The sequence below is a fragment of the Myotis davidii genome, unplaced genomic scaffold (genome assembly GCF_000327345.1).
Source record: "Myotis davidii unplaced genomic scaffold, ASM32734v1 scaffold233, whole genome shotgun sequence".
NCBI lineage: Eukaryota > Metazoa > Chordata > Mammalia > Chiroptera > Vespertilionidae > Myotis > Myotis davidii.
In genome coordinates this window covers 3596132-3608657 of record NW_006285917.1, presented here as the reverse complement: position 1 = coordinate 3608657, position 12526 = coordinate 3596132, and the positions used below count along the sequence as shown (strand labels likewise).

Sequence of the window (12526 nt, the reverse complement as noted above, 5' to 3'; positions counted from 1 at the left end):
CAAAGGCTCTGTTTTCCAGCTAATGAAAAGAAAATAGGATTCCACCGAGTCTCCTATCTACCTACTCCAGGACTTCTGTGAGGATCAAATGAGATGAGGCACGGGAAAACGCTTCACAGGCATTTGGTTACAGTGTGAAATGTTTGCACCTGGCTATAAAGCAAGCTGTGTTCCTGGGCTGATGAAACTGCAAGGATGCTAGTCATCACTAGGGAGAGGAAGCCAGGCGTTGCTACTTGATGTCATTCCCCGGACGAAGGGAAGGACACTTAGCACATTAGCCTTTTATATAGATAGATAGGATAGCAGTTTCAAAGCTACTTTTTGTATATTGTAGGACTGAGTGAACAAGTGAAATATATAGAGGATATTGTGAACCAGGTTTCTTACTGTTAGAGCAGCGGTTCTCAATCTGTGGGTCGCGACCCCTTTGGCGGTTGAACGACCCTTTCACAGGGGTCGCCTAAGACCATCCTGCATATCAGATATTTACATTACGATTCATAACAGTAGCAACAGTTATGAAGTAGCAATGAAAATAATTTTATGGTTGGGTCACAACATGAGGAACTGTATTTAAAGGGCCAGAAGATTGAGAACCACTGTGTTAGAGAATAGAGTTACAAATGGGATGGAGGAAGATTAGAATGAATTCTGTGGTGTTAAATTGGAATTGGAGGTATTAATATGAACTCATGGTTTTTAATATAGATGAAATAGATGTCGATATATATGTGAATATTTATGTTTATATTTATATTACTTTATTTTTGGAAGGGCTTAGAAGAAAGATACCCCAATAGCACAGAGCACTCCCAATAGTAAGATCTTGGTTCTAAGTACCATTCTCCACGAAGAAGAGCCAAGGCTCCTTGGAGAAATGTGTAATTTTAGTGCTGGAGCAGGGAACGGACCATATGAGCCTGAAGCATCTTGTACCAGAAAATAAAGAACTGTTCAGAATGGTAGGGATATGTCAAAAGGACATAAGAGTTGGTTTGAAGGGGCACCTGTTGGGCAAATCTGGGATAATATTAGCACAGCATCAAAATAAGTAGCAATAGTAACAGAATAGTCATGGAATAAAATGAGAATCAATAGGTCCATATTGATATACAGTCATGCACTGCTTAACGGCAGGGATATATTCTGAGAAGCATTGTTAGGCAATTTTATCATCGTACAAACATCAGAGTACAGTTACACAAACCTAGTTGGTATAGCCTACTGCTCACCTAGGCTATATGTTATATCCTATCGCTCCTAGGCTACAAGCCTGAACAGCATGTTTACTGTACAAAACAACATGAGATTAAATCAAAGCACAAGAGAAAATGATACAATCAAGATACACAGTGAACACAAAATGTATGAGACTGTGCCTGGGTAGCACAGCATATTATTTTACAACAAACTTTTTTTTATAAGAAAGAATACAATCTAAAATAACAATATACTAAATACATATTAATAGTAACATAGTTATTTATTACCATTATCCGATATTATGTATTATACATGATTGTATGTGCTATACTTTTATTCAGTTGGTAGGGCAGTAGGTTTGTTTACACCAGCATCACCACAAACATGTGAGTAATGTGCTGCGCTACAATGCTAGGCAACAGGAATTTTTCATCTCCATTATAATATTTCTTAGAATACCAACTAATAAATACAGAAGGGGTGATGGAGTTATAAAACCACCATTTTATAATCATTATAGAAATAATTGATTCATCCAAGAATCATCAGTGGATGCTAAAACTAGTGGGTGAAAGTTCAATGAAGTATATAACACTTATATAGTCTCAAAAGTATTCACCCACAAATTAGTTAAAGGGAAAAATAGTGACTTTACAGTGAATTAACTTAGCAGACACCATCTTAATCAAGTGACCAAAGTTACTTTCACCAGTAGTAAGGCAGATGCATCCTAACATCATGTTTCAAGAAGACACCTTATTTCTATCGTCTTCCTGCCGAAGTACACAGTCTGAATAATTACAAAGAAGTATTAACAAAAACAAAATTAAGGAACATTCTGCAATATAACTAATCTGTACAAAAATGTCAAGGTAATGAGAGACAAAGGTTGAGAAACTATTCCGGGTTATAAAGAGACATGACAACTAAATGTGTGATACTGTATTGGGTCCCAGATCAGGGACAAAGGCAAAAAAAACTATAGAGGACATTATTGGGACAATTGGCTAACTTGGAATATAGGTTGTGGTTTAGATAATAGTTTGTATAAATTTTTAATTTCTGGATTTTAATCAATGTACTGTAGCTATGTAAGAGAAAAATCCTGTATACCTCAGCAATTGTTGGAATTAATCTTAAGGAAATAGGATTGAACATGTGTGATAAAGTGAAAATACTAACTTATTCTTGCAGTGAATAGTTGCTATGAATAGTAGCAAAAATTGGAAATAAGGTTGCTTAAACAAATTATGGCACATCATACAGTGAAATACCATGCAGCCCTTAAAATTATTGTAGGTCTGTATTTACCCAGAAAGATGTTTCTAGTTAAATTAGTGAGACTTTTTGTTGTTGTTATTGAATGAAACAGGACAGCTCAGGCTGCCTTAAATATCGAGGGTGGATCATAAAAACAAAGGAACAAATGAGAAATCGTTAGAAAGGGAGAGAGAGAGCTCTGGGGAGCTCAGCCCTGAACTTCAAGGACTTTTCTCCTTTCGAAGGCAGTGTCATTAAAGTGACTCAATTCTAGGACCTGCAGTTTCTTGATGCAGAGTTTTCCCCATGCCCCAAAGGATCTGCTTGTTCCAGCCTTCTAAGGGGTGCATTTATATATTACAGACAGACCTTTAAGGATGGTTTGCATGGGGATTGGGCCCGTTGCTCGAGGAGAACTAGGGAGTCACTTCATTTGTTACCTACCTCAGTAGGATTGTGTAGGAGGAAAAAAAAATCCAAGCAGAATCCAAAATACTGTGTACAGTATGGTCTGCTTTTGTAGAAATGTAAAGTGAGTTTGGGAGTAGGAGTAGAGAATCAAAAGTTCTGTCTAGTTATGTTAATTTTAAGATTCCAATTAGACATTCAGGTGGAGAGCTGAATCCTTTTGTGGCCAAAGTGATGAACAAGTAACATCAGCTCTTATATTTTAACACAAATGATAAATAAAAATCACCTAAACATCCCCTTTTCTACCGTTGAGGCAGTGATAGGTCAGCCCACAGAAAAGTAAAATACTTTAAGAGCCAGGAGCTGATAAATGCAAATGTTTACTCTTTCAGATATTCACACAGAAGCCGTTCAGGCCGCACTGGCAAAGCATAAAGAACAAAAAATGGCTTTGCCCATGCCAACCAAAAGGCGGTCCACATTTGTCCAGTCTCCTGCGGATGCCTGCACGCCTCCTGGTAAGTTTGTCAGAATCTTTCCCTCTGACAGTTGCTACTTTGATGTTCCTGAAATAAGTTCTAGTCTTTCTTTCTGAGGTAGGAGCCAGAACTCTCTCCTCCTCATCAGAGGTGTATGAGAATACACACTGATGGGGGCTTGTTTTGGTTGTTGCATTGTAAACAGCACACAATAAGAGGCCTTAAGAGTAAAGCTATTAAAAAAAATTTTTTTCTCCTTCGGAATTTCTGGCATATTATTGTTACACCCCCAAAATCATGTCATAAATATATACAGGCTAAAACTTAATCTAACACAGCTCTTCTGTGGTTAAATAGCTATTTTCATGGACGTTCAAAATATGACCAATAGTCCTGTATTTATTTAACAAATTTATACTCCTGATTCAGGTACTTTGTCTCCATTACAGTCATAGGAGTAAGTAGACTTGGGGCAACATGTGTGTCATTAAAGATGATCGGAGAGCAGTCAGGTAAAGTTGTAATAGATCTGAAAACGTGTGTGAGTGTGAGTGTGAGTGTGTGTGTGTGTGTGTGTGTGTGAGTGTGTGTGTGTGTGAATATATTGTGTATACATTTACATATTTTTAAGAATCACTTTCTATAATAGGGTCATGAGATCAGTGGGAACCAAGTGTCTTCATCCCGTTCCTATTTCCCAGACAACTCTTACTCCCCCTAAAGTAAATGTAAGAGTTACACTTTCATATTGGAGGCACAGCTGGAATAACTTGAAGTTGTCTTGTCTATTCAGAATCTTTAAGTTTTTAAAAACTTAAGAAACGCCCTAACCGGTTTGGCTCAGTGGATAGAGCGTCAGCCTGTGGACTGAAGGGTCCCAGGTTCGATTCCGGAAGGGCATGTGCCTTGGTTGCTGGCACATCCCCAGGAGGGGGTGTGCAGGAGGCAGCTGATTGATGTTTCTCTCTCATCAATGTTTCTGACTCTATCCCTTTCCCTTCCTCTCTGTAAAAAATCAATAAAATATATTAAAATAAATAAATAAAAACTTAAAAAACTTTTTTTAGATGTCCCCACCAAAATCTCTGTATAGGCCTCTGAGGCTACAGATAGTAAATCTAGTTTATTTTTATCCTTTTCTTTATTATTATTATTTTATATTTTTATTAATTTCGGAGAGGGAGGGAGAGATAGAAACATAAGTGATGAGAGAGAATCATTGACTGGCTGCCTCCTGCATCGAGGCGGCAACCTGGGCATGTGCCCTGACGAGGAATCAAACTGTGATCTCCTGGTTCATAGGTCAGCACTCAACCACTGAGCCACATGGCCAGCCAGTAAATCTATTTTAGAACCTCAATGTAGTTAGTGTCTCTGTCCCTGAAATCTTTAGGTAAAAGATTTCCCAGTGTTGTTTTGATCTAAACTACTTACTGTGTCTCTTGGGGAGATTCCCAGGAAAGTTACTTTGTTGTGGTTGATTTTGATTCACAGCTGTCAAGTTGAGCTGTTCACACTTGATCCTAATCTCTGGTCCATGTTCATATTAATAAGTTTTCTCTAGGTTTTGGCTAACTTCTCAGAGCATTTGGGTATGCTGTGGGCTCATTAATTGTGTGTGCTTTTTTTTTTTCTTTACATCTGTGGTGTCAATATGTTTGAAAGAGAAATAGCTTTGTGGCTTCAAGTGTTTCTCAAAACGAAATTCAGGATACCTCTAGCCGAGCATCACAATAAGACATTTTGTGTCTATAGTGGTGCATTCTTCCAACCCACTCCTTCGAAATCTTGGATGGTTTCCCTCCCGCATTCATACGGCAGTTGGGTTCTCAGGGACAAAGGGGGCTCTCAGTGGTGGCTGTTTCTTGTTGGCAGATTGTGCTACAGCGCAGCTGAGGGTTCAGTTGTAGTAAATGGCAAAGGGTAGAGAGTAATGTGACTCTTAGTTCTTAGAAACAATCCTCTCCAGAACTGTATTAAAGAAATGCAGTTTCAGAGTAAATAGTCTGCTCTCATGGCCTTGGGTTAAATGTGAGAGTGCAGCAGAGGATCTTGCGAATGCTCAGAAGAAATGGAAACCTTTTCTATCCCCTTTCACAAAAGTCACTGCCTGAGGGGAATTTACCAACCCTAGAAACAAATCGCGGCTGTTTGCGGCTGAATGAGACCATAGTCCTTTGGAATTCATGTGTTTCTAAACCCGAATGTTCCACTCTGTCTACAGCCTTAAAGATGTGCTTTATGTTCTTGATCACCTTACATGTTTTTGTTTTTGTATTTAAAGTTCCTGCACCTGGAACTTAGTTGATCCTATGCACTCAAGTAATCTATAGCAGGTAATCATTACAACACAGTATCATATGCCGCACTAAACATTCATAAAATGTTACTTCATGCTTTTTGACATTAAAAAGGATAGTACCCCATACATTTTTCCGTGAAAAAATTACATGGAGTTTATTCCTGCCTAATGAATCAGTCCTAATGGGAACAAAAGCATATTTCCGGAAACAGTGTCAATTCACCTTACATGTTTTAATAATTGCATGATTGTAAAGATTCAGTCCTTTCTCCTAAGACCTTTAAAAGGTTTCCTATTCATTTATTTCCTCTTCTGGGGATCGCTGAAAATAGCATATGCAAACTCTTTATGTGTTCTTAGGGGCATTGTTACGGGAACCCCAATGTTTCTCCTTGAGTCCACCTGCCTGCAAGCATTGGCCCAAAAAAATGCATGAGCAGAAGCTTTCAGTACAGAACAAAAAAGAGAGAGAGAGAGAGAGAAAAAAAGAGAGAGAGAAACATCAATGATGAGAGAGAATCATTGATCGGCTGCCTCCTGCACACCCCACGCTGGGATCGAGCCTGCAACCCTGGGCATGTGCCCTGACCTGGAATCAAACCGTGACCTCCTGGTTCATAGGTTGACGCTCAACCACTGAGCCAAGCTGGGCAGGCGAAATAAAAATAGTTTAATATTGAATTGACCAGTCCAGATACGGAGAACTAATGCTAAAGGTCTGATGGCGTGTAGTTTACAGATTATATAGGGCAAAATCACAAAACACCATGGATTTAGGGGTTGGAGAGCTGATTGGTCAGAGGTGAGGTAAGGGTAGTGAATCATTTCTTCAGGTCTTGAGGACAGTTCTGAGGTTTTGGTCTCATGGGAAAGTAATCAGGGGTCTTTCTATATTAAGGCTCAGAAACTAAAACATAACTTGGGTCGAGATGTTATCTTTAGCCTAGCAGAGGTCCAGACCATGTGACCATGGTCCAGCTACTGTCTCCTGATACCTTGAGTGGTGGTGGTGGTGAGGTTGCTGCTTAGAGGGAAAGGCTAGGTCTATGAGAGAGAGAGAGAAAGGAAAAAAGAAGAAGAAGAAGAGGAGGAGAAAAGAAAAGGAGGGGGGGGGAATATGAATGAATTTCCAGAGCTAGAATTTAAAACTAAATTTAATCAAAATCATAAGGACCCTTGGTTTCAACATCACTGTTTTCAAATAGAAGATGAATTCTCCCCTCCATAGTGATTTCTCACAGTTCCCACAGGGAGTTAGATCTTGATGCTCTCAGTTTACAATTACGCACATGCCTAGCACAAATACTGTGAGGGAACGTGGGAAGACCTGTGTCATAAGGCGTCTGTTAGCACCTTTCGGTTTCGAGGATGGAATTTGCTGTTCCCAAGTTAGGGTTCAGAATCCATTCTCTCCAAGCTTCTGTGAGCCAGTTAGAGACTCAGCTGTCTCCTGTTCCTGTTGCAGTTTAAAGCTCTATCACTGTCTTCCAGACTAACCCAGGGGTGGCAGGTAGATTTTATCTTGCATATCTACTCTGGTATCCCTTGAAACAATGGTAGTTAGAAGAATATCGAGTCTTCACACAAGGATAGGGAGGAAGAAGAGAATTGACATTAAATATTGCTGGTTAAAGGCTATATTAAAAAAACACAGGTTCTGGGCAGCTATAAAAAATGAACTTGCTTTGATTTTGTTTCTAGAAAAGTGTACCACTCCTGAAGGGGAAAATTAATCTCAAATTTCATTGTATTTTAGTCGCATTTTTCTTTTTGCATTGAGAGGTCACACTACACATCACTCAGGTCAAGAATGTTTGAGCGGCCGAAACCGGTTTGGCTCAGTGGATAGAGCGTTGGCCTGCGGACTGAAAGGTCCCAGGTTCGATTCCGGTCAAGGGCATGTACCTGAGTTGCAGGCACATCCCCAATGGGGGATGTGCAGGAGGCGGCTGATCGATGTTTCTCTCTCATCGATGTTTCTGACTATCTCTCTCCCTTCCTCTCTGTAAAAAATCAATAAAATATATATTAAAAAAAAAGAATGTTTGAGCGGTCAGGGCCCTCACTCTGATGTGCTGTCCAGTGTGAACCTAGTTGTGGGATACCTGCTTGAGTGTATTAGCCAGTCAGCTTGTTTAGGGGCCTCTCAGCACATAAAGTTAGAATTACCGACTTGATGACAATTTAGAGCTAGTTGGGAGAGGGATTTAATAAAAAGGATTTAAGGAGAAAATATGGTAAATAGTTGGAATGGGAAATAATTTGCCTTTCATTTATAAATCATTCTCAAATAGTAAAGTGTCAGTCAACCTAAAATTTACTGATTGATACGTACACTGAATTCTATCTTGTGGACTGAAACATTTAAATTCTCCAAGTTGGTAGCACCCCATGGTACTTTTAGTGTCTGTGTCCTTTTAGACTGCTTGAATCACTGCCATCCAGCTCCCTTTATGTGCTGAAATCATTTACCAATGTCATGAGACAATTACCTCAGCTCTTTCTTTGTGGAGGTTCTTTGTGTAAAACTATTACTCATTCATACGAATAAACACAATATAAAAACCGCAGCGTATGTTTTTCCCCTCGAAGCTTTTTCTGCACCCAGGTGGACTTACCCTACACTGCATTGAGGGTACCAGGATAGTCAAATAAATCACAACATGACCCCAAAACACAGTAGCTATTTCAACTGGCTTGGGTAGAAACTAAGCTTCAATTTAGAGGTCTAGTCTCACATAGAGCCCTGCTTGAAAGTGACTGTAGCAGTGATTCAGACAAGGAGAATTTTACCGCTCTGCTTCTCTGACGGGTGGACAGACTGGAATATTGTTATACTTTAACATGCTTTGACAGTGCTTTATGGAATTACAGTATGTTGTGGTGCATAAAAGACTTCCATGTACCTGTGGCTGTCCTGCCCCTTCACTCCTCATGAGCATCTATGAGGCAGGAAGGGCAGATTTCTTTAGAGAGGAAGAAACAAGCAGGTTCAGTCATTTACCTCAGGTCAAACAGCACTTAAGCCTCAGACTTTGTTTTGATGTACTCCAGTGTGAACCTACTTCTAGACTTTGTTTTTCACTCTACTAATGTCTCATGCTTGGGAAATCTTTCTTTACTTAATAGATATTCATGTGTGCATGGTACTGGGATGGGGATTATTCTAAACAAATTGAATAACTATTGCCTTCTGAGAACATATAGCCTAAAATACACATCAGTCAGTTCATTTGAACTTATAAGAGATAACTGGTCAGAATTACCAACTTGGGAGTTTTTTTCTAAATATTTTAATTTGTTCAAAACCACATGATAAACAGAGCAGGCAAATCAGACCTCTATAAATATGCTCTAATAAATTTGGATCATTTTAATAGCATGCTTTCATTATTAGTAAGGGTTACCAGCAACAGTTCACAATTACTTTGGAAGGTAGTAAAACTCAATATTCTTTAACCCAAAGCACAATAAAAACCCACTCTAACAGATTAAATTCATTGATTTCAATAGCTAATTGTAAAATTTAAGGTTTGCCAATAAAAGTAATTTCATAGTTACCATTTATTGTGTACCCTTTGTATACTAGTGAAAGGGCTAAAGTACTTAATTTTTTTTTTCATTTTCAGTTCTCTCGATGATCCTCTATCCCATTTTACAGATGAGAAAACAGGTTCAGAGGTTCTATAAATTGCCTAACTTCTGTTTCTAGCTGTGCAATCAATTAGATAACCTGAAAACTCCTAGAAATTGGGGGATGAAAACATACCTTTAGAAGTGCTAGATAAAATAAAACCAGTTTCATTTTAAATAACATACAGGAGCAAGAGAGAGAAAGATCACCGAAAATCAGAAGGGTGAGATGGGGCACACTTGGCTCCCCTGGGGGAAGGGGAGGCAGTAAAGTAGGGATCTAAGTTTTAGTTACCATAAGGGGTAGAAAAGATAAAACCTTGGACCTATATAAGGTTGCAGGCTTATATCTCCACCAGAAGAATGAGTTTGAAAAAGTTAAACTGCCAGCAAAAGAAAATGTTGTCATGAAAGCTTGACTTGTACCTGGCCTTGGGATGATAGAGGCAGGCACCTTCCCTGGGTACTTGTGGTCAGTGGGTACAGGATTTAAGTTTCACCGATGTATCTGATCTGCTGAGAACTAACATAAAGGCTGGTCATAACTCTCTGGCACACACGCAACCTCAGCTTAGGAGCTTGGGATTCCCACAGCTACAGACCCACTGAATGTGAGCAAACCATCCAAAAATAGAAACACTCACCGTGGGAGAGAATTCATAGAAGAACAACAAACAGAAGAATTAAGACCCCTAAGAACAGAGCACACCCATGCCTCCTCCACCCTCTTCTTTCCCCACAGGCATGCATCCCCTAAACTCTAAGGGACCTCATAAGGTTTGTAATCAGGTCAGCAATGAGTGGTAGCAGTTCATCCCGGCAAACCCCTGAACATATCCCCAAGGCCCCTTTTCTCTGACTCCTTAGTGAGCCAAAGCAGCCCAGCCTAGGCTCATTGTTCCAGCTCTTCCTTGTTTCACTGTCCTCAGCTATAATGAACGTCCTCTAAAATTCACCTGGACTCATGGTGTGAACTTTTTCCTGCACGAAGTCAAGAACCTACACACTATGGCTGGCCCTCCTCAGGGCCAGTTGTAACAGTTAGTCATTGCCGGTCCTGGCATCCCCACCCATCAGGTTTTGCTGCTTTTCTGGGCCTGGAGCTGAAATAAAACTAAGGCCTAGATATTATCTCTAAGGAGGAAAGGTCAGGGGGTCTCCACCGCATGATTAGGGGAGGAAAGGCCACCCTGCAGGCCAGGGCTGTGCCAGTTTTGCCCGTTGCTAAGCACCTGGGGCTTTCTGCCCTGGTGATCTTCTGTATCTGGCTGTAAATTGCTAGGTCAGTTTGTTCAGCTATCTGTCTCAGGATCCTCATTCCACTTGCCAAGGAATTTTCCTGGTTTCTTCTATCCTGCCTCAGGGAGAGGCCATATGGAGGTGAACCAAAGCACCCCAGCCTGCAGCCAGCACCAAGGCCCCAGGTAGGGGAGGCCGTGCTGTGTACTCCAGCAGCCACTCAGCACCCTAGCAACTTAGCACAGGAAACAGATCCACCATACCCACCGGAGCAAAACTGAGCAATAAATGACTGAAAACGGTTTTTAAGCCTCTGAGTTGGGGAGTGTTTGTATACACAGCAAAGACAACTTTAAGAGACACAAAGCACAAAGTGATTAGATGATGCTAATTACTGGTATTGAGTTCTAAAAGCCCATGGCCTCTTCCTCCACTTCCCCTGAGCCCAGATGTGAGGCTCCTTCTACTCCAGCAGGTCTGGGAACAACAACGACAAAAAGACCCCTAAGAACAGCTCTCAGTGGCAGAGCTGAGATTGAAGTCCAGATCAGTCAGACTTTTAAAGCCTATTCTCTAAACCACTTGATATATTGCCTCTCATTCTACCATATTGTCAGTAAATATTTTCTGGTAATTTTGGAGCTCTAACAATTGCATGTTTTGATCTAACTTTCAAATAGGCAGTGGAGGGGGGGGGATCTGTCACCCACTGTTATTTGTAATATTGATTAGTTTTATAAACTTTTTTTCATCGATGTGGAGAAATATCTAGAAAAATGACCCTGGAGTAATTATTTATAGTGAGTGCACCTTTTCTCAGAAGTATCCCAGTTTGGATTTTAATGGTCAGGCACCTCATGGACCTCTTGCTAATTAATTAGGCTCTTGGTAGTGATTTTCAGTCCCAGCCAGCTCTCTGTGCACAGAGACAGATTATTGTGGGATGTGAAAATCCCTTGGGTAGTTCTGGAAGTCTCCGTACCCCTTGTCTGGTGAATCAGCATGCACCCACTTTGGGTTTGGCGCTCTCGATTAAGTTGCTCAGGATTGTTGCCCATGGTACTTTCAGATTGGCCTGCTTCCAGAATTAACCTTTTCATCTTCTCTTCCATACATATTTTTACTCCTAGGCTGTCTCCTCTTGAGTTTCTAAAAATTTTTCTCTAAAATTTAAACTTTTTCCTTGCCTACAGAGAAACTTTCTTTGCCTCAGGTTGTGTAGACTGAATTCCAGATTGCCATTCTCTCACCAAGGTGTCAGTTTCACCACAATTTTTAAAATTAGTTTTTATAGCTTTACTGAATTATAATAGACATAAACATTACTGAGACAGTAATAGACATTACTGAATTATAATAGACAAAATAGGCACATAGTTAAAGTATATTTCTGACCCAGAAACACATGAAGTCATCACCACAATTAAGATAAACAAGCCCCCCAAGTTTCCTCATGATCCCTTTGTAACCCCCTCTCCCCATCCTTGTGAGGTAACCGCTGATCTGTGTTCTATCACTACATTAGTCTGCATTTTCTAGAATTTTATATAAATAGAATCATACAGTTATACTTCTTTATGGGGATTTGGGGGGAAGGTTTGGCTTCTTTTACTCAGTGTAATTATTTGAGATTCATTCACTTTGTGTGTACCAGTACTGTAGTTTATTCCTTTTTGCTGTTGATTAGTATCCCATCATATACATACACCTCAATTTATTCATTCAGTTGTTGATGGATATTTGGGTTGTTTCCTTTTTTAAAATTTTTTTTAATTGATTTCAGAAAAGAAGGGATAGGGGGAGAGAGAGAGAGAGAGAAACATCAATGATGAGAGAAAATCATTGATTGGCTGCTGCCTGCAGGCCTCACACAGGGCATTGAATGCACAACCTGGGGACATTTCCTAACTAGGAATCGAACTGTGACCTCCTGGTTCACAGGTCAGTGCTCAACCACTGAGCCATGCCAGCTGGACTGTTTCCTATTTTTAGTTAC

The 12526-nt window shown here is 40.1% G+C and overlaps 1 protein-coding gene across 4 annotated transcripts in view; it reads left to right on the top strand.

The window, feature by feature from the left end:
* The window catches only part of DIP2B (disco interacting protein 2 homolog B), a 113959-nt gene that overhangs the window by 27196 nt on the left and 74237 nt on the right, over positions 1-12526 (top strand). For all 4 annotated transcript variants that reach the window (XM_015559640.1, XM_006757088.2, XM_015559638.1 and 1 more), the window contains exon 3: positions 3270-3395. In XM_015559640.1, the coding sequence (XP_015415126.1) occupies positions 3323-3395 (73 nt within the window). In that variant the 5' untranslated portion in view covers positions 3270-3322. The remainder of the gene's footprint in view (positions 1-3269; positions 3396-12526) is intronic.